The 23,433-nt window shown below is 33.8% G+C and overlaps 2 protein-coding genes across 2 annotated transcripts; one reads left to right on the top strand and one right to left on the bottom strand.

The window, feature by feature from the left end:
• Window positions 1-207: 207 nt before the first annotated feature.
• Window positions 208-22,455, top strand: LOC132559768 (major facilitator superfamily domain-containing protein 1-like). The gene is made up of 13 exons (XM_060224395.1): window positions 208-364; window positions 9,972-10,180; window positions 12,176-12,243; window positions 13,141-13,249; window positions 14,884-15,082; window positions 15,857-15,968; window positions 16,716-16,772; window positions 17,164-17,320; window positions 18,212-18,309; window positions 20,040-20,152; window positions 20,871-20,918; window positions 21,479-21,539; window positions 21,966-22,455. Exons 1-13 carry the CDS (start codon window positions 208-210, stop codon window positions 21,982-21,984), a joined length of 1,407 nt encoding a protein of 468 aa, XP_060080378.1. The 3' UTR covers window positions 21,985-22,455.
• On the bottom strand, window positions 4,700-6,100 carry LOC132559763 (beta-1,3-galactosyltransferase 1-like). Its single transcript, XM_060224386.1, has one exon. The coding sequence runs from the start codon at window positions 6,098-6,100 to the stop codon at window positions 4,700-4,702; it is 1,401 nt and encodes a 466-aa protein (XP_060080369.1).
• Window positions 22,456-23,433: the final 978 nt, after the last annotated feature.

Genomic DNA, 23,433 nt, shown 5'->3' with positions numbered 1-23,433 from the left:
ACTAAAGTATATCAGCTTAAGTTATGACAAAAGACTTTTCAATTCATTTTCAATGTAGTCTTTGTATTTTATTATAACTTAAGTGAGCAAAAATATAGAAAACGCAAAATATTTTCCCTAGGGTATTTTTCTATTTTTAGTCAGTCTCGTGATACACCACCTGGTCAGAGAAAGTAGTCACGCGAAGGAAGCAACCAAAAAAACAAAATGTCAGACGCTGAGAAAACTCCACTCCTCCGCTCTAAAACGGACGATGAAGAAGAGGACGAAGAATTGACGGGATGTGGAGCGACTCTGGCCTGTAATCCCCGCCGATTTCTGCACAGATACCTCATTTTGATTATCATGTGTTTTCTCAGTTTTGGTGAGTTTTAGTAGTCATGACACTTTGATCAGCTGACGGTGATTGTCACAGCAGTTAAGTATCTCAACTACTATGGAGACTACTTACTCCGCGACAGCGCTTTTTACTTTTTCTCGGGATGTTTTCACAGCCCATGATCCACTGTCAATGTCAGGGTTTTATCAGCTACGTTGGGAAAGGGGCCCTGAGCAAAAACATAAAAAAAACATCAACATTTTTCACGAATTGAGAAAATACCATAGACATTTCAAAATTTTTTGGAAAGAACTATAAAATTGAAAAAAATAATTAGACAATTTAAAAAATAAAACAAGTAGAATAACATAATAACAATCAGGGTAGACATTTAATTAATTTCTACAAATATTCTATAAATATTATTAAAACAGCTATTTTAAGACAAATTTTGAATCATTTTCTGATTATGTATGCCCTTAAACCATTTTCTACGTGTAGTGATGTACAGCTGCCTGTGTCTCTTTTGAAAAGTTGGCAAATAATAAATGTATGCAAAATAGGATTGTTTTCATATAATTTGTATTTGTTTATTGTATTAGGACTGGTTAACAAAGAAATCCAACAATAGGAAAAAATACTGTAACTAAAATGTAAAACTAAAATATCAGTACAAGAAATAACATAAAAAAATACTAACAAATTAGCAAACACTAGAAAATAATTTCAATTGTTGATTAATTATTTTTAATGCTTATGAACAATTTATCATTCAGGGCTCTCACACCCCATTTTGGGACTGGGGTCCGGGGCCCTTAGAATTGGGGAAAATAGCAGCATTTTCCTTTGAATTGGGAAAACTTGGGGTCTAAATTGGGAAAAAAAGATACTATTTTGCATTGTTCGGCCCCAAAATTGGGAGATCAAGAGCCCTGTCATTATTACTAAAATCCCTTTTTCGCAATTCTTGAATTATGTTTCCAGTGGTCTGTCCTTTGAATTGGGAAAACTTGGGGTCTAAATTGGGAAAAAAAGATACTATTTTGCATTGTTCGGCCCCAAATCTGGGAGATCGAGAGCCCTGTCATTATTTCTAAAATCCCTTTTTCGCAATTCTTGAATAATGTTTCCAGTGGTCTGTCTTGATTATAAGTTAGATATGTATTGCATTTTCTACTTGGTAAACTGATAGTGTCTACAGATTCCAATAGATGTTTGTATTTTAGTTTTTCTGAATATCTAAAACGAGCGTCTGAATTGATATGTCTCCCGCCTTAGTTCCACTCCCATCTCTCTCCAATTCCACAGAAACTTAAACATATAAAGTTGTTTGTTTCTATTAATTTCATGTTTGTTTTGAAGGTTGTTAAAATTCATTGCAGAAGGTCCATATTTTCCAAAACAGAATACATACTGTAAATGTAGACAATGTTTTAACCAGTATCCCCCTTCGGAAAATGCAAACCGAAATTTAGAAAATACAGTGTCAATTTTCAAATGGGAATTGGTCTGTACTGGGCCCTATGAATACCAGAGTCTGAAACCCTGAACACAGGGGTAACACTTCTCCAGATGTAAAGTAAAAGGAATATCGTATATTTTATCTGGTTGTTCCTGGTGCAGTAGAATAAAGTAATGGAAAAGCCGATATGGTTCAAACTAGCAACCCTTCAGTCTTTAGCAGGACATTCTACTGCTTGGGAATTCCCTTTGAAAGGCAAGACTATATGATAATTTCTTTGTATTTTACAACTTAACGCACCGTAAGAATTTCTTCAAGATTCTATGAAAAAAGAAATCTGTAGTTGTATATAGAAAGAGAGGACTTTGTTACTTGAACAGTTAAGAGCACTTTAGACAACTTTGGTGTGACTGATGGCACAGACGTTGTATTGTAAAATGATACAATATATACATGTATGTTAATATTCATTTCTACTCATAGTTATATCTTTTCTTATCAGCTTAAAGGCTAGGCTTTTCCATGGATAAAATGTGTGTAAGGAGTGTCAATTTTTAAACAGCAATTTTAAGGGAAATTAGTGTATTTATGAATATTACCTGTTACTATTGTAAATAACTCTGTCATCTTGGTAATGGTCATTATCATTACAGGGCTCTCACAACCCATTTTGGGACTGGGGCCCGGAGCCCGTAGAATTGGGAAAAATAGCAGCGTTTTCCTTAGAATTGGGAAAACTTGGGGTCTAAATTGGGAAAAACGATACTATTTTGCATTGGGAATGGGGCAGAATATTGGCCCCAAATCTGGCAGATGGAGAGCCCTGCATTATACACAGATAATGATTGTTTGTGTAGTAATATGACATGATTATAAAGGACTCCTGCGTAATGTCATTATGTTACACACTGTACTAGCATTTTGAGCATTTTAAAATGCCTCTGTTAAATAAATAATGGTTGAAATATTGAAAAACAGTTCTTTTGCCAATTATTGGACTGGGCAGTTATTCAATTATCTGATTGTAGTTATAAACTGATAACCTAAATAAAACACAAAGTTCATTCTTATTTGGTTGTATCAACAAATTTGTTTACATTTTGGTAAAAGTGATGTCTGGTATGTAGGAATTAAGCCGAACCAGGAAGAATTAATGAGAATCTGCTATTGTATTTGTTCTAATTTGTTTTTACTTTTATTTTGTACAAGCTAGAAAACTCAAAGTAATATGCGAACAGAAATGTAAATATTCAATAATGTTTTAAAAAATTGAAGAAAAAGATGATGTTATTGTGGGACTGTTTCCTGTGTACCTCCTGTAGTTGACAGACTTTCACGTGAAATTGGAATCATCGGTTTTTGCTATTCCATCAGTTTTTGGACTGTTCCTTTGGTGCATATAATGACCTATAAACTACAATTATTGTTTAAATTGCATAAATAAAGAAGAAAACTACTTTATAATGTAAATATAAGAAGTAATTTTTGTTTTTATTTTTGTTTACTAGTGTAAAATTGCATTTACATATATTTCAACATAACACGCATCCTTTTAAAATATCTGTTAAAAAATGCAGCTTACACCATAAAGAAAATTTTTTCTTAATTTCTTGTTCGTTATCAAATAAAAAATTACTGAAAAGATCTCTCTGTAGGATGCTTCAATGGCTTCATTTTCACCTATAGAAATATATTGTATAGTGTATATTATAACTGACGTATACAGTGCACAAGTTGTATGATTGATAAAAGACCTTCAAATGAATGACTGTACTTGTACTTCAGTCTCTGTGTAACCACAAACATGGCCTGACTACAGCAATTGTAAATAGTCCAAAGGGCTCTTGACTAAGATCTGTGATTTATTGTTTTTTTTTTTTTTTTGTGTGGTTGACAACTATATGACGGTGTTATCTGAATTATTCAGGAGAATTCAGAATAAGCTTATTAAATCCTGAATAAAAAACAAAAGACATTAAATAAGGGAGTGTTGATGTCACTTTATTGACTTCCTATTGATTCTCATGTATCCACTTAGAGTCACTAAGTGGTCTACCAACATTTATACCTACCTTAAACATACATGTATATAAACACAGGTATATATGTAAGCTCAGGAAGCTGTTGATAAGTCTTTCTTTGTTCAAGTTTTAATTTTCTCACAAAAAAATCTGACAAAAAATTCACATTATCTCAACTATGAAAAATCTTATTAAGACATGTTTTCAATACATTGGCCGATATCAAATAAAATTTTCAACTTAATTGTTCCTATGAAAAGTAGTTTTAAACACATTTTCCTCTTCGTATGGTCATTAATAGCTGTGTGTTTTCATGCCACAGCTCCTACAGTATATATGGTATCAAACAGTGTTTTGGTAATTTTAATTCATTCTCTGTAAAAGAAAAGAAAACAAAAAAAAAAAAAAAAAAACAAAGAAAGGAAATGAAATACATTACAGAAGCTATATTTTGACTGTCATACCCAGAATTTATATTGATCATGGAACAGGTATATTTATACCAATTTAAAAAAAAAAAAAGAAGTCAATCATGGTTGATGTTACACTCCAGTATTGAAATCCTCAGATAACACTGGTCATCAGTTATGAAAGTTTAAAGGTTCAAATGTAGAGAGGCCATCAGGTCACATTGACCCCTAAAAAGATGAGGTGTTAGGAGTATTTTATCTAAGAGCTCCAAACTTGCTGTCATGAATAATTTTATCTTGCAATTGAAAGAAATTGATTAAAATGTGATCTTCTTAGCAAGACTAATTACTGCTTAAAGTGTCTTTAGTAAAATAGTATGTCATGATTCATTATTGCAAGCTGATCTAGGTCATGTTATTCAACTATTATAATCCATGACCCTTCTGATAACACACCCTGATGACAGGCATATTGGAATCAAATGTGTCACTGATGTTCATATACTATTGTCAGTTTAGAAGATGTTTTTTTCCGTATCTGCTTCCTACCAGGGTTTTGCTCACTCATGATGTTTTTTTCATAAAGTCTGTCACAGTATATATGCAGTATCACTGGAAATGCAATACAACAGCAGACAACACAAAGAATACAAATTGTTATTATTAGTGCCCAAAGGACTTTGGTGTTCTTTGCATTTCTTTTGTTTTGATGTATATACATGTTATATCCAAACCGAGCAAGGGGACAATTCTGTCTTATAAGTTCTGAGGCATCATGGGAACACTCTTTGGCAATAGCACCTCTGTAATATGACTGAAACTTGATATCGCGGCGAGGAGTGATCATGAGCTTGTGTGCCACAATACCTAGATACACATCATCAATAGGTAAGTATTTAATAAAAGGAAAAGCAAGATGGAGTCTTTCTGCAACGTCATAAGAAACAACATATGCACCTCCGCCAATGTATGGAGGATACTGATCAAATGCATACTCCTCAGCAGTAACATACCAACGAGTATTTCTGTCTCTGTATGGCACTCCAGTCTTGGAAAGTGACCCCCTAAATATGTTGTAGCGATTTTCTTCAGGAATTTTTCGGAGATAGTGAGCCAGTTCTGATAATTTCAAATAGTAATCATCATCCATGAAGAAAAGGAACATTAATTTGGTACAGAATGTTAATGCCCAGTTAAATCCCATTATTGTTTTAAAAGTATTGTTTCTGTAAACATCCACAAAGTCTTCCTGTATTATATCACCAAAAGTTTGACTCTCCATGTTAATCTGGGTTTGGTTGATCCCATCGTAACCCAACAAAAACACCTTTTTAATGCCTGGATCATTACAAGACCTCCATATTGAACGTAAAGCAGCACGCAGTCTGTAATGTCTTACCGCAGATTTTACCAACACAAGAATTGTTTCGTTTTCAGTTAAACCATTTTCACCCAAGCTGAAGTTGCATGCATCAGGAAGATTCATGTATTTAAATGGATGTGGATTGATCTGTTTATGTGGAATTGAATTATTATACTGAATCTTTTCATTCACAAGATAAGCAATATCCACGTCTAAAGGATATGAGAAATTCTTTCTGTAGGATAAAAATTTTACTGGTTTAGTGTTTTCATTTTGTTGTGTGTCGTTGGAAATGTAAAGGTCATCATCAGGATGGGATAAATTCCGTAACTTCGAAGATAAATACAGGATCTGTGAAAAGAGTCCAACAATACCGAGTATAAGGACAGCATACAGCAATATTTGAAATAGTTGTCTTTGACAGTGCCTGTTTCCCCAGACAGCCATTTTGTACTTTACATGCTGCAAAGACTGTGTGTATATATATAAGATGTAGCAGTTTGCTTCTTGTCCAGATCTATACATTCGTTTTCAGTCTACCTGAAAAAAAAAAATTTAGTTGTCAGAAACATATTTATAGAATTATCTGTAGATAAGAATTTTTGATAATTATTTGAATTAAAAGGCAGGCTGAATGTGTAAAAGAGTGGGTCTTAATGGCTTGTATATACATTGTGTGAAATATGATATGCGTCACTTTGCTGGTAGAGCATACTTTTTTGGCTCAGTTGAGAGAGTTGGTCATTTATCACACCAGAGACCTGGGTTGGATTCCTGATTAGAGCACTTAGAAGAATGTGTATTTTCCCTGTTCTATCACGAAAATCCCACAGATTATGGTATTTGGAGTCTCAAATTGAGATTTAGGAAATCTCTAGGAAACCAGAGGGAGTAGTATAGGAGGAGGGGTAGATGTGGTTAGTACATCATGCTAAGTACAGTCTCTGTCACTCAGCTGCCAGAGCATGCTTCTTTGGTGCAGGCTGTAGAACCAGTTGATTATCATGCCGGGAGCCCAGGTTTGATTCCAAGTTGGAGCACTCGATAGAAATGCGTGTTTTCCCTGTTCCTTCACAAATGTATGACTAATATAATTATTAAATTCCAATACATGGCCTAAATTTTAGTATGTGTGATAATGAAGGATTGCCTCTGGTAAATCTTCTAATGTTAAATACATAACGATCTTATCACTTGATTGTGTGATCGACCGGAATGGTGTGTGACCTTTATATTAATAAGGCTGATAATGATGTGATATTATATAACTTGGCAAAGGTACATAACGATGTAGTTAATTTAATTAATGATTTAATCAATTTCACGTTTCATGATACATAATAATTATCAGGTGATTTTGAACTGATGCATAACCAGAAATGATAAATATACATGATATATATATCTGCCTGTCATACTATAACGCTGTAAAAATCACATATCTTTACATGAACAGATAATTGTATTTCTATTTAAAGATTTTTGATATATGATTAGCAAACACTTACTTATCTACCTTGCTGGTAAAGAAAAATGAAATGCACAGACATGTCTGGGCTTCTTTTTTAGTGATCAAAGCACTATGTTGTTAAGTAATTTAAAGATAATTTGAGCTGGAAATTTTCTGCTTTTTTTCATACAATTCAATTAATTTATAAATTCTACAAATTTGAGGTTGAAAAATATGTAAATTCTTTGCCTACAAATTTGTGGTAAAAACATGTCAGCTTGCCTGTTCCTGTGACATAAAGGTAATTCACTTAGACATTGTACGTTGTAATAAATTATTGTTTCAAACTGATCAAAATTTGTACTTACCACAAAATATCAAAAATTAAATTAAAACGAAAATCTGATCTATTAAACATCTGATGGACAAAGATGTGTAGATATACTGTAGTCATTCAGGAGAAACCAGTAGTTTACAGCTGTTTAACAGAATCACAGTTTTTCACCTTTGGATTATATACATGTGATTCATTTTACAGACATTACCATGGAAAAGAATTATGTAAATCAAATGCTCACAAAATCATATTTATATTTAAACAATAGAATTCATTTGTAAAACATATTACATTGTATATTTGAGGTTGACCAGACTTTGAACGTGGGAGTCCTCCTTCACACCCAGGATCAATAGTAGTTTACATAGTTTACCACACTCCTGTCTAGGTCCTTCCTAGTCTGTATGTATTATGCCTGTAGTGTTGACGAACTTCAGTATACTCTAAAACTACATTCACATGAATTGTTAAACTACACTCACAATATTCTAAGTAAGTATTTAAATAATGTTGATCGTAGAACAGGAAATTAAAAATTGTACTGTGTACTTGTCTTCTATTGATGTTGTCCTGGTAACTTCCTCAGTCCTTCTAATGTCCACATACATTTTGAATTATTGAAACTCTTTTGTCCATTTCTGTTAAAACTCCTTCAGTGTTTACATATGTCTTGTTCTTCAGCCATGTTGTCCTTCAATAATATGTAATTCATTGCTATCATTCCAACAGCCTGAATGAAGAATAGACAATGTTACACATTTGCACTCGTATGACGTGACAAAACACATGTGTTGAAAGCATGTGCTTTTGAATTAAAGAACTGTCCGTCTGTGACTATACGTTGAACATACAATCTCTTTAATAAACTATGTTCATGAACTCATTATTTATCAGATCTTAATTGTACTATAACACACTCCCAGACATAGTCAAACAAAGCCTAGTCAACTTCACTCTGTATTTATAGTGAAATTTTCATTACAAATTTGTGTTAAAAGTATTTGAAGACAATGTACAACCGGGGGAAAAAGTCATATATATCATTTTCATTTAATGACAATTCACCAATTATATAGCTATATTTGTTGATAATTGATAGTTTTTCATTTTAGTGATCTTGTGTCTGGTAAAACAGCTTAATACGTTTTTATACATCGATCACTCAGATTTATTTGGTAATAAGACTGCTGATATTTAAAGCTTCTTTCAGGTAATTGTTAATCTAGTACACTACAGTGCATTGATATGGAAAGTGTACCTATAATAAAACGTTGTAGAGATTTAGATTTGAGATTCAAAACTTCCTAAATGTTTTATAGACATGAAACTTCAATAGAATGTTAGTTTAACATATTTTTGAGAATTCTGATTCTGCATGAATGTTAACCCCCATTTTACTGATGTTTAATTATGTTTCTGAAGTTAAGACAAGTAATGTCAACAACAACAAAACAAAAACAATAAATGAAGTAAACAGGACATTTAATGAACATAATCCAAATTTTCTTAAATTTTACTTCTGGAAATTGGTAGTCTTAGATAAGTGTGAAGTAAATATCCTGTAATATTTGTCTTTGACATCAGCTGACAGGCTGTATGACTAATGTCATCAGACAGATTGTAGATTGTTTTTCTGGATCAGTGATCGAATACCTAAACTTTTGTATGGGTGAATGAGTGATTGAGATATAGGATTGACTGGCTCTAGTAAAGACTTAATATGCATGAAATAAATGTATTCATAGTCTATAGAAAATTGTTTCAATGAGTTTAGACCTTGACAATGTGTCGATGGGTGAAATATCAGAATGTAGGTGTAAATCCCTTACCATCATGAACAATGTGTATTTTTTTGTTTCTTTTTTTCCTTTGATTAGTGCTAGCCATGGTGTAATGTGTTATATACAGGCATCCATCATTGTATCAGGGATTTTTTTTATTTGGTTGAAAAATGATTTTCTCTAAACCAGAACAATTATTGATCATAATTGATTTTGTTTACCTGAGAGAAGGATACATTTTTGGGTAAAAAGCATTTGCATGGGCTTGGCTTTATAGAGATTGTGTAAAACACTGTACACAAACACATGTTTTAAAAGGTCATATAATTTATTTCAATCATTTTTAAATGTATCTTGAGTGATCAATAGCCTTATTGTCAGGATAGTTCGGTATTAATAAGAGGAAGGGTTGTGAAACTGTACAAATAAAACCAGGAGGTAGAGTTATCATGATGTACAAGTGATAAATATCAGAATTGTAATGTAGCTTAGAAATCTACTTTAAAGGCTGTAAATATAAGCTAAAATAAAGTTATTTATTTAGACAAATTTAAGTAATTGGGTCAGTTACTTTTATCACACACTTTGTGATATTTGCTCCAGACATAAATCGCTGATTCATCAATTGATGGGTGTATATTTCTCGGTCACAATGTCTGGATATTGGCCAATTTTTTGGCATCACCACTGCAACTTGTACCTAGATATTGTTGCTAATATTTAAATGATTGATATATAAGTTGTCTAAAACATGACCAGAGAATAATGTTATATACAAAGGATGTATCTATCATATGTTCCAACTAATATTTATATCCAATGTTTCAGGAAGCTACTTCTGTTATGACAACCCAGCTGCCCTTCAAGACACCATGATAAAGGACCTTAACCTGTCCGAGAGCTCCTTTATGGGGTTTTACTCTTGGTATTCCTGGCCTAATGTTATCCTGTGTTTCTTTGGCGGTTTCCTCATTGATAAGGTGTTCGGTGTACGACTTGGAGCCATCATTTTCAGTTTGTTTGTCACTGGAGGACAGGTCAGTACAGTGAACAGTCTACTGGTCAGATACATTCAAACTTGATCTCCATTTCTTAAGAGTTTGTATTAATGTCATATGAAAAATCGCATATTTAAAAAGATTGCATTTTAATTTATATCACTAGTATTTGAAAACACAAAATGATACTTTTGGAGACAATTATGATTTGATTGCTGGTTTTAGTAACGTAAGGTTTCATAAGTCTTTAATTGATAATTTTTGGTAGGAAATATACCACTGTAATGATTGCACTATCATGTTAATGGTGGTTGTTGGTGATCAAGCTCTTGTTGAATAACTCGCCAATGGTCTGTTATCATGTTGAAATTTACAGAAATTTTGCTTCAGTCAGCAAAGCAAAAATACCATCTTTAGCTAAAAATGCCAAAGTTGGTGATTTTGTGTGAAAAAATACCTAATTATGTCCTTTGTACAAAATATATATATTTACCAATATGCCCGCCTAAATTCACTATTGTCTAGTAGAATTACATAATTTGTATAGCCAAATACTGATCTATATCCTATATAATAAGCCTACCCTATGAACCCTGTGACTTTCCAATCAGAGAGAAATCTATTGGCTCCCTGGGCTTATTGTAGGATAACCATGTATTGTCTGTGATGTTATATGATAAAATGTGAGATATAAACTTGAAGTAAAATTCAACATATGAATCAAGTGACATGAGTGTAAGGCAGGGGACAGTGCTTGATCCTTTTAATCAAGTGACAGGAGTGTAAGGCAGGGGGCAGTGCTTGATCCTTTTAATCACATGACAAGAGTGTAAGGCAAGGGGCAGTGCTTGATCCTTTTAATCAAGTGACAGGAGTGTAAGGCAGGGAGCAGTGCTTGATCCTATTAATCAAGTGACAGGAGTGTAAGGCAGGGGGCAGTGCCTGATCCTTTTAATCAAGTGACATGAGTGTAAGGCAGGGGGCAGTGCTTGATCCTTTTAATCAAGTGACAGGAGTGTGATGTAGGGGGCAGTGCTTGATCCTTTTAATCAAGTGACAGGAGTGTAAGGCAGGGAGAAGTGCTTGATCCTTTTAATCAAGTGACAGGAGTGTAAGGCAAGAAGCAGTGCTTGATCATTTTAATCAAGTGACTGGAGTGTGATGTAGGGGGCAGTGCTTGATCCTTTTAATCAAGTGACAGGAGTGTAAGGCAGGGGACAGTGCTTGATCCTTTTAATCAAGTGACAGGAGTGTAAGGCAGGGGGCAGTGCTTGATCCTTTTAATCAAGTGACAGGAGTGTAAGGCAGGGGGCAGTGCTTGATCCTTTTAATCAAGTGACAGGAGTGTAAGGCAGGGGGCAGTGCTTGATCCTTTTAATCAAGTGACAGGAGTGTAAGGCAGGGGGCAGTGCTTGAACCTTTTAATCAAGTGACAGGAGTGTAAGGCAGGGGGCAGTACTTGATCCTTTTAATCAAGTGACAGGAGTGTAAGGCAGGGGACAGTGCTTGATCCTTTTAATCAAGTGACAGGAGTGTAAGGCAGGGGGCAGTGCTTGATCCTTTTAATCAAGTGACTGGAGTGTAAGGCAGGGGGCAGTGCTTGATCCTTTTAATCAAGTGACAGGAGTGTAAGGCAGGGGGCAGTGCTTGATCCCTTTAATCAAGTGACAGGAGTGTAAGGCAGGGGGCAGTGCTTGATAATTTTAATCAAGTGACAGAAGTGTGATGTAGGGGGCAGTGCCTGATCCTTTTAATCAAGTGACAGATGTGTGATGTAGGGGGCAGTGCTTGATCCTTTTAATCAAGTGACAGGAGTGTAAGGCAGGGGACAGTGCTTGATCCTTTTTAATCAAGTGACAGGAGTGTAAGGCAGGGGACAGTGCTTGATCCTTTTTAATCAAGTGACAGGAGTGTAAGGCAGGGAGAAGTGGTGGATCCCTTGTCATTGTGATAGGAGTTAAACTTATGACACCAAGAAATGTAAATTCTGTAATGTTGTTGATAGACTAGCAAAGTTTTAATGTTTTCTTTCAGGTTTTGTTTGCCCTAGGTGCATTTGTCAATAAGGTCTGGTTGATGGATTTAGCAAGATTTATATTTGGGTAAGTGTTTGTATCAGGTAAAGGAAAGAAAACAAGCTTAGAACATACATCTTATGGAATTGACCTTGATATATTAATACGATGTATGTATGTGTACCTCTACTTCAAGGCAAGGTAGCATTAATTCAGTCAAGAACACAAAAATATCAGGTATCACAAAGATATCAGGCCCCACTTGTATAAAACATCTTAACTTGAGATTTCCTCATGTCGAGATTTTCCTCAGCTAATATCTCCTTGAAAATATCTTGTATGAAAATTCCTCAAGGAATTTCAGGACATCCTAGCCGATGACTTCCTCCTGTTCCTTGAGAAAATTTTATACAAGCCGTTTTTGAGGAGATATCAGCTGAGGAAAATCTCGACTTGAGGAAATCTCAAGTTGAGATGTTTTATACAAGTGAGGCCTGGTCACATTCATAACCCTTCAAAATCAGTTCATTTGGTGAAGTCAGTGCATTTTAGTAAAATTAGTGTATTCAGTAAAACCATTGTATCAAGTGTATTTAGTGAAATCACTGTATTTAGTAAAATCAGTGTATATTAGTAATACATGTATTGGTGTATTTAAGTGTGTTCGGTAAAATCATTGTATCTAGTGTATTTAGTGAAATTACTGTATTTAGTAAAATCAGTGTATTTTAGTAATACATGTATTGGTGTATTTAAGTGTGTTCGGTAAAATCATCGTATCAAGTGTATTTAGTAAAATCAGTGTGGCAAGTGTGCATATTTAGTACAATCAGTGTATTTAGTATGGAAAGCTCGCATTTCAGTTGATTGACTACGGGGAACATGGTTGTGGAAATTGCTTGTTTCATGTTTCCTTCTCCAGGATATAGGCAGTGTATCTGTAGATATAAAATTATTCTTTGATTATTGTGTTTCTCTCTCCAGGATAGGTGGAGAATCCTTGGCTGTAGCACAGAACACCTACGCCGTCAAATGGTTTCAAGGGAGGGAACTCAACATGGTGTTTGGTCTTCAGCTCAGCTTTTCTCGTGTGGTAAGAAGTGATATACTGAATGTCCTAGTTACCAATCTGTCTGACCTCAATACATCATTAAAGTAGATACTGAAGTGTGAATGTCCTGTTTTTGTATTCATGTTTCATGTGGTCCATGAAACCAGATGTATTGTTATTCAACTTCTTGTATATTAATTATTTCATTGTCTATAAAGGCAATTTTTGATTAACTGAGTTTTTTCATTCATTTTAAAACTGAACAGGAACCACATGAAACGAACTGATAATGATAATAGGTTGTTAATATTTGACTTCACTGTTCTGCATTGCCTGTCAATTAACCATCCTTTAAAATTTTTCATGCCATCATTTTTCTTAAGAAGGAAAGGAACAGTCTTTTACAAATTTCAGACATGGGTTTTCATTTGGTCCCAAGAAATCTCATGTAAATAAACATGCTGATATAACTTTGCTGTTCATAAGTATTCTCCTGGTCTAACTGTGGGTAAAAAAAAGCATTCTGATAGTCTTGACTATTGGTGAAAATAAGCATTCTGATAGTCTGACTATTGGTAAAAATAAGCATTCTGATAGTCTTGACTATTGGTAAAAACAAGCATTCTGATAGTCTTGACTATTGGTAAAAATAAGCATTCTGATAGTCTGACTATTGGTAAAAACAAGCATTCTGATAGTCTTGACTATTGGTAAAAACAAGCATTCTGATAGTCTTGACTATTGGTAAAAAAAAGCATTCTGATAGTCTGACTATTGGTGAAAAAAAGCATTCTGATAGTCTGACTATTGGTGAAAATAAGCATTCTGATAGTCTGACTATTGGTGAAAAAAGCATTCTGATAGTCTGACTATTGGTGAAAAAAAGCATTCTGATAGTCTGACTATTGGTGAAAATAAGCATTCTGATAGTCTGACTATTGGTGAAAAAAAGCATTCTGATAGTCTGACTATTGGTGAAAAAAAGCATTCTGATAGTCTGACTATTGGTGAAAATAAGCATTCTGATAGTCTGACTATTGGTAAAAAAAAGCATTCTGATAGTCTGACTATTGGGAAAAAAAAGCATTCTGATAGTCTGACTATTGGTGAAAATAAGCATTCTGATAGTCTGACTATTGGTAAAAATAAGCATTCTGATAGTCTGACTATTGGTGAAAAAAAGCATTCTGATAGTCTGACTATTGGTGAAAATAAGCATTCTGATAGTCTGACTATTGGTGAAAAAAAGCATTCTGATAGTCTGACTATTGGTAAAAATAAGCATTCTGATAGTCTGACTATTGATGAAAATAAGCATTCTGATAGTCTGACTATTGGTGAAAATAAGCATTCTGATAGTCTGACTATTGGTAAAAATAAGCATTCTCCTGGTCTGATTTTGGTAAAAATAAGCATTTTCCTAGTTTGACTATTGATAAAAATAAACATTCTTGTGGTCTAACTATTTGTAAAAATAATAATTTTCCTGGTTTAACTATTGGTAAAAATAAGCATTCTTCTAATTTCACTATTTGTGAAAGATTTGTTTCTTCATTTGCATGTGATACAGACTATTGAATACATATCAGATCTAAGCTAGGTTGGTAAATTCACTAGATAACAGGCAGATTATGCAATAAATACATATCCTGAATATGTGTTTTTGTGACTTGTAGGGCAGTACCGTGAACATGAATGTCATGCAGCCCCTGTACCAGCTGATCGCAGACCATGGAATGACAGGATATAAGTGTCTTGGCATCACGTTATTTATCGGCGGTATTATCTGTATCCTGTCACTCCTCTGTGCCTTCGCTCTTGGCTTCTTCGACAAGAGAACCGACAGAATCCTTCACAGGAAAGCCACTGCGTCAGGTATTGAAAATCAAACAAGAACAATGCTATAATTATATCATGAATGATATGATTTAAATTGTACATTGATTGTATTTTTAAGTAAAACAACAATAGTGTGACCTGTAAAGTGTAAGATGACAATATCTGTGTTATCTTCTCGTACATAAATCATGTTTTGATTGTATTGAGGACACCAGGTGAAGCTCTTGTTAACTGGGCTCCTATTGTTCTCTAGGTACTGTGCAACCGTCAAAATGAGAGAAAAAAAATGTTTTTAACAGGTTCTTAAAAATGGTAGGTGATTGTATGATAAAATGCAGAGTTGCTTCATGCAGTATTTTTTTTTTCTTTTTTCTTTATTTTCTAATTTTTTTTTTCAGATAGATATCATGCCTTGGCTTATCAACTGCTTTATTAACTTTGGTTCAGTTGTTTGTTTTGTATAACCACTAAACATCCCATGTAGGCACATCTTAAGGAATATTTACCACAGATTGTATCAATATCGGTCACTGGTGACATTTGTTTCATTTTTCACAATGACGAACTTCTGTTACATGATAAGCTTAGCATTAAGATTCATTCGTGTGGTTGGACCCAGCATTTAGCTCATCACAATCAAGGTACAAATCTGTTTAGGCATATTTATGTGAATATTTATACAAGCCTAGTTTAACACTTTCAGGTATATTTATCATTTTTTAGTTTGCTTGCATTTTCTTAGATAAAAATGGTGCAGAATTTTCAGGGTGAGATGACATGTTTCAGACAAAGAGTCTTTTTCTGTTTCAGATGAGGTGATCAGGATTACAGATGTTAAAGATTTTCCACTTGCCTTCTGGTTAATGTGTGTGATCTGTGTTGCCTATTATGTTGCTGTATTCCCCTTCATTGGCCTTGGTCTGTAAGTATACCCACCCCTACATCAGTCTGTGTCTATAAGTACACACCCCTACATTAGTCTGTATCTATAAGTACCCACCCCTACGTCAGTCTGTGTCTATAAGTACCCACCCCTACATCACTCTGTCTATAAGTACCCACCCCTACATCAGTCTGTGTCTATAAGTACCCACCCCTACATCAGTCTGTCTATAAGTACCCTCCCCTACATCAGTCTGTGTCTATAAGTACCCTCCCCTACATCAGTCTGTGTCTATAAGTACCCTCCCCTACATCAGTCTGTGTCTTTAAGTACCCTCCCCTACATCAGTCTGTGTCTATAGGTAGTCTCCCCTACATCAGTCTGTGTCTATATGTACCCACCCCTACATCAGTCTGTGTCTATAAGTAGTCTCCCCTACATCAGTCTGTGTCTATAAGTACCCACCCCTACATCAGTCTGTGTCTATAAGTACCCACCCCTACATCAGTCTGTCTATAGATACCCTCTCCTACATCAGTCTGTGTCTGTGTGGCTGTAAGTATTGTGTTTAAATAACCACTTCATTCATCAGTATGTGTCTGTAAATGTACACCCTCCCTCATAAGTCATTGTCTTTAAGTAACCATTGGTCTGTGTCTCTAAGTACCCTCCCCTTGATCAGTGAATTCATAAAAGAATTGAAGGATCAGTTTTAACCATCATTGTTAATGAACTTACTATGACATATCTAATCATAATTATATTATGACCACCTTGATGTTTCAGAGTTTTCTTTGAAATGAAATGGAACCTAAGTCCCAGTGCTGCAAATACTGTGAACAGGTACAGAATTGAACAAAAACCTCAATTAATTTTACTGCCAATGTTTATACTTCCAAAATACAGCTGAGGGTACACAAGCCTATTACCTAATCGAGTCAGGGGGTCAAGTGGGAGATGAAATTTGTTTAATATTGGAACTATATGTGTTGCTGGATTTAATATCAGACATTGGCTTATTGTTAGATAGATGCTGAATTCTTTTATCTCTAAATTTTAGCAACATTTTATTATTTTCAAAACAAAATTTTTTTTAATGATCAAATATATCTATAGAAAAATATTTGAAAATTGGTTTATTGATGTGAATGGTTTCTGTGATCTGATCATTGACTTAAAGATTTATGTTTTACAGATAACATATATATATATATATGCTATTATTTCTGTTTAGCCTTGTGTACATCATATCAGCAGTTGCCTCCCCTTTGTTTGGTTTCCTGATTGACAGAAGTGGAAAGAATGTATTCTGGATAATTTTGGGTACCGTAGCAACAATAGGATGTCATGCCCTATTAGCTTTCACCTTCCTCAACCCCTTCGTTGCCATGGTAAGATTATTCTCTTTACTATCTGGCAGTGGTTACAAGTTAATATTGTGTTTGAAATGCATCATGATGTAGATATTTAATTAGCATAGCTTTAACTTTAAAAATAACTATGAACATTTCTTCTGGTGTATAAATATGTATTTATGTATATCAATTCAAAAGGCTTTTGAAACCGTGCTTTATAAACAATTCTTATAGCATATATTTTTCCTATTGAATATTGAGTTGCCAAATTTTTAGGAAGAGTTAACATTCTTTGTAGGTTTCTTATCTTGACTTTAGTTTGTCTCCTTCAATTTTGTTTTACTTACTTTGGAAAGTTTTTTGACATAAAAAGACATTTTGATAAGACAGGTATTGTTTTATTTGGTGATTCATATTTACTTCAATTTCTCCTTAGCATGGAATAGGTGTATATGTTATCTGTCTCGCAGCACTCATGTTACATTTATTATGGGAATGAAAACTCTACCTCGTACTACAAATTTCACACCATGGATCCAACTTACAATGACCATATATTGCATGTGGAATTTGGGCACTGTGGCCTTGATGTTGATTTTTGAACATGATCACTGACTTACTGAGTAATCGTTAATTTTCATGGGGATTTTATTTCCATTTATTTCCTTGGTGTTCTTAATCAAAGAATTCATAAGTCTATGAACTGTTAAAATTAGTACAAGTACATTTATTGGGCTGTAATATTTATCCTCGAAATCAAATGTCCATGAAATAATAGTTTTTCGAACACGAAAACCCACGAAAATTGAGCACCACAAAAACATCTGATTTGACAGTAGCTTGTAGATATACCGGTATCCCCAAAATGATTATAATGGATTACTGTGACTTGTTACAAATACTTATGGGTATGACATTTCATTACAGATTTGCATGGGTTTAGCTTACTCTATATTAGCCAGTGCACTCTGGCCCCTTGTTGCTCAAGTCATCCAAGAATCACAACTTGGCACTGCATACGGAATGTAAGTAATGTACAGTCTTTTACCATGAAGGTACTGTAATATCCCTGTAAAATATCACTGTTTAGTGTTGTTTATTGTGTAGGTACTGTGTAGGTACTGTAATATCACTGTTTAGTGTTGTTTACTGTGTAGGTACTGTAATATCACTGTTTAGTGTTGTTTACTGTGTAGGTACTGTAATATCACTGTTTAGTGTTGTTTACTGTATATCACTGTTTAGTGTTGTTTACTGTGTAGGTACTGTAATATCACTGTTTAGTGTTGTTTACTGTGTAGGTACTGTAATATCACCGTTTAGTGTTGTTAACTGTTAAGGTACTGTAATATCACTGTTTAGTGTTGTTTACTGTGTAGGTACTGTAATATCACCGTTTAGTGTTGTTTACTGTGTAGGTACTGTAATATCACTGTTTAGTGTTGTTTACTGTGTAGGTACTGTAATATCACTGTTTAGTGTTGTTTACTGTGTAGGTACTGTAATATCACTGTTTAGTGTTGTTTACTGTGTAAGTACTGTAATATCACTGTTTAGTGTTGTTTACTGTATATCACTGTTTAGTGTTGTTTACTGTGTAGGTACTGTAATATCACTGTTTATTGTTGTTTACTGTGTAGGTACTGTAATATCACTGTTTAGTGTTGTTTACTGTGTAGGTTCTGTAATATCACTGTTTAGTGTTGTTTGCTGTGTAGGTACTGTAATATCACTGTTTAGTGTTGTTTACTGTGTAGGTTCTGTAATATCACTGTTTAGTGTTGTTTACTGTGTAGGTACTGTAATATTACTGTTTAGTGTTGTTTACTGTGTAGGTTCTGTAATATCACTGTTTAGTGTTGTTTGCTGTGTAGGTACTGTAATATCACTGTTTAGTGTTATTTACTTTGTGGGTACTGTAATATCACCGTTTAGTGTTGTTTACTGTGTAGGTACTGTAATATCACTGTTTAGTGATGTTTACTGTGTAGGTATTGTAATATCACTGTTTAGTGTTGTTAACTGTGTAGGTACTGTAATATCACTGTTTAGTGTTGTTTACTGTGTAGGTACTGTAATATCACCGTTTAGTGTTGTTAACTGTGTAGGTACTGTAATATCACTGTTTAGTGTTGTTTACTGTATATCACTGTTTAGTGTTGTTTACTGTGTAGGTACTGTAATATCACTGTTTAGTGTTGTTTACTGTGTAGGTACTGTATATCACTGTTTAGTGTTGTTTACTGTGTAGGTACTGTAATATCACTGTTTAGTGTTGTTTACTGTGTAGGTACTGTAATATCACTGTTTAGTGTTGTTTACTGTATATCACTGTTTATTGTTGTTTACTGTGTAGGTACTGTAATATCACTGTTTAGTGTTGTTTACTGTGTAGGTACTGTAACATCACTGTTTAGTGTTGTTTACTGTGTAGGTACTGTAATATCACTGTTTATTGTTGTTTACTGTGTAGGTACTGTAATATCACTGTTTAGTGTTGTTTACTGTGTAGGTACTGTAATATCACTGTTTAGTGTTGTTTACTGTGTAGGTACTGTAATATCACTGTTTAGTGCTGTTTACTGTGTAGGTACTGTAATATCACTGTTTATTGTTGTTTACTGTGTAGGTACTGTCATCACTAAGTTCTGTTTATTATGTACATACCAGTGTTAGATATTAATGTATTATCGGACATTATAATCTGTGAGTTCACTTGTTAAAGGTATGTAATAGATAAGTATTTGTGTTGTAGTATGCAGGCTATTCAGAACCTCGGACTGGCTGTAATATCCATCGCTGCAGGCTCTATAGTCGATTCTAGTGGCTATCTTATACTGGAGGTCTTCTTCCTTGTTTGGCTGTGTAGTAAGTACTTCTTATTACTCTGCTAAGCATTTTTTTTTACCATAACCCATGCCCATCCAGTAATAAGATAATGCGTGATTATACACCCACCTATATCTATTGCTTGTAAAAGAATAACAAGCTTTTTTATGGCATATAACAACATCTGTCATCCATTCATCAAATTTTTTATACAAATACCTACTAGTTATGAATGACTTCAAGGATTTCGACCAGATCTGGTCAGGAGCATTCCAAGGGGAAGGGGAACACATTTTGTATAAGTGATGGGTCTCAGCTCCCAGGTGTCTGAGGGAAGGGGGCCAATTGGAGAAATTTTGAAATCCTACTCCTCCTGTAGAAATGATCAGATTTTACCCAAATTTGGTATAGAGCTTTGTTGGATGAAGGGGAATCAATTTTGTATAAATGGTAGGTCTCAGCTCCCTTGGGTGGGAGGGGTTTGGTGCTAAATAGGGGAAATAGAGCAAATTCTTTAAAATCCTACTCCTTCTGTAGGAATGTTTTGATTATGACCAAATTCGGTCTAAAGCATTGTTGGGTGAAGAGGAATCAAAATGGCCAGGTGAGCGAACAGATCCTTTAGGCCTCTTGTCATTATCATACAATAAGGCCACCATTAGACTTCAGGTCTAAATTTGTTTGTTGAAGAAATACTTAACATACTTTATATGTACATCTTTATATAAAATGAATTTTTTTTCTTTCTTTTTTCCAGTCGCCCTTGTTGCTGCAGTTTTATTGTATCTTTCGGACGCATCTAAAGGTATAAAAATTGGATCAGATTAGAAGTCTGATGTGTAGTGTTTGAACCAGAGATAATAAATATTAATATCAGCTGTGGTTGGAGATATATTTACTTATAGGGAGAAGGCTTATTTAAGCCTAGCCTATTGCATAATCCTTAAAAATATTGGTGAATAAGCCTATAGAATGCTGTAAAATTTGTTAACATGAAACTGCTGAGAATTTCGTAATTAAGAATCATAACCTAAGGGTCTAGTTTTCTCTGTTCACTTCGAAAAATGAGGAAAATTTTGAAATCTCCCAAAAAGTCTCTTTATACATCAACTGCCCAACGTTAACTTCAGACTTCATCCTACCTTAAAATGTGACACCACATAACTGTTTACATGTTCAAGCATTGGATCCAAGGAAAAGGTGTGAATATTTTATGATAAATAATATATAACTCCTCAGCCTCCTTCATGAATTCATTTATTTCCATCACCTTCTCGGTTAAATTTGGAAAATCATTGAAAAAACAGGCAAAAAAATACTAGTGCATTGTTCTGAAAAAATAGTGCAAGATGGTTTATTTTACAGGTGGAAAACTCAACATGTCTGCAAAGCAAAGAAAAATAGAAAAAGAAAAAGAAGAGGAGAAGTAAGTCTGGAACCAATTAAGCATTATTTCATATATGTAGTTATATGGTTTTCTCATGTCAAAAGTCTCAGGCAATGCAGAAATACCTGAAACACCAATAACAGGAGTGTTTAAGGCAGCGATTCTCTTGGAAGTTTCTGTATAACTTGAATGTTTGTGTGTGTAACTTTGTGTTTTATGATAGGATTTAGTGAGTAATTCATGTACTGTACAACGCTCGTGGACCTATTGTTATTAGGTCATCTGACCCGAAAGGTCTGATGACCTATTGCGATCGTCTTTTTTTTCTTCATAATGTTGAATTCAAATTATTGTGCTTAAAACATTATTTAACATTCAGAATGAAAGTGATCTGATTAATGAAAAAAAATTGTACTGAAATAATTTCAATATTTTGCTGTATATGCTTTCTTCGTTGGTTTGCAGGAAAAACGTGATCAATTAGACTTCCACCTGAATATTTGGACAAAATTCACAGTGCCAAAAAAAGGACTCTTGTACTCATCATTTTTGATGTTCTGAATGTGATTATGAACACATTTGTGATGTAATAATGATGTTTATCATTGGCAACACATCACACAGAGGGGCTACCTTCCAGTCAAACTTCTGTAATCAGAGTGTTTTCCTTCAAGTGATGTACAAATATTCCAAACACCAAAGTGTTTGACAGGAATGTGCAAGGAAGACATTTTCTTACTTATATTATACTCTTCTGTCACAGGCTTCACGACAGTATGCTGGTAGATATATAAATATTTTGCCAAAACATTTCTTTGGACCATTTTACATATCATCAGATTGTAATAGGTTATGAAGGCATGATTTTATAGAAACTGGCCAGTTGATTTTATATTATTAATTTCAAATTTCAAACTATAGTAATGTGTTCTTAAAGCCATTTATACATTCTGTTTTCATGGTATCATTTTTGAAAAATAAATAGTTTTAGTTTTTTTCATTTTTTTTTAATTGAAACAGCATGACCTTTCCATTTTTCATAAGGTGCATTATACATTACGAGGTATATACATTTTAGGCTTTTAGTATCTTATTTCAAAATCTTGACATTTTGCAAATTTTATGAATGAATATTTCTTTATTTTGAATTTTCATGCACAAGTTTATATATTTCTTAAGGAGTCACTTTGTGATTTGTGTTGTAGGACAATTTGAACATTTTACATTTATGTATAAATCAACAAACATTAAAAACTCAGTGAAAAAGAATTAAGTGTTGTAAATCCTGACTGTTGATGTGTCCTATTCATTATTAATATATGAATGAGATATGGTTGTTTGGAACACAAATATTCACATATATACACATATTTCATTGCTTGAAATATTTTACGATTTGTGTTATATTATACCATTGTGATATAATTCTGCTTCACTTCAATGTTTTACTCAGCTTCAGTGTCATGTTTTATTCCGATTCCTCATTCTGGTTTATTTAAAAAAATTATTTTGATAAAGTGGCATTAAAATATTTCAGTCTTGAACTCTTGTCATGCTCTGAATTGGTCATTTTGACTTTGTACAATTGTTGATAGCAATGACCTGCCTATCTTTAATACTTATCTTGTATTTACTCCAACAGATATATATTTTGTTTTTTATTTATTGCAAAATGCTTGTAGATTGGAAAAAAAAACAATAAATAATGGCTCATTTTATATCTATTTACTTTTGTGTAAAACAAAAACTGATGAAATATATCAGTATGTACTTGTACCTGATCAAATACTTGTCATTCACAATTTTTAATCTCAGTTTTCAAATTTGTTCTGGCAGTTTGTTTTGCTTGCATCGTTCTTGTTCGTTTAAATAGTACAAATACGTACTAGGATATCTATATATGGTTCGTAAATCTCTGGCATAAGTAAAATAG

The sequence above is a fragment of the Ylistrum balloti genome, unplaced genomic scaffold (genome assembly GCF_031769215.1).
Source record: "Ylistrum balloti isolate Yb309-2 unplaced genomic scaffold, AGI_CSIRO_Ybal_v1 Utg370964, whole genome shotgun sequence".
NCBI lineage: Eukaryota > Metazoa > Mollusca > Bivalvia > Pectinida > Pectinidae > Ylistrum > Ylistrum balloti.
The sequence above is the reverse complement of the archived record's forward strand: the minus strand, read 5'-3'. Positions and strand labels throughout refer to the sequence as shown.

Coding starts and splice junctions, on each gene's coding strand:
- LOC132559763 (XM_060224386.1), bottom strand. CDS start 6,100: ATGTATAGATCTGGACAAGAAGCAAACTGCTACATCTTATATATATAC.
- LOC132559768 (XM_060224395.1), top strand. CDS start 208: ATGTCAGACGCTGAGAAAACTCCACTCCTCCGCTCTAAAACGGACGAT. Junction 365..9,971: donor CATGTGTTTTCTCAGTTTTG/GTGAGTTTTAGT, acceptor CCAATGTTTCAG/GAAGCTACTTCTGTTATGAC. Junction 16,773..17,163: donor GCTGCAAATACTGTGAACAG/GTACAGAATTGA, acceptor ATTTCTGTTTAG/CCTTGTGTACATCATATCAG.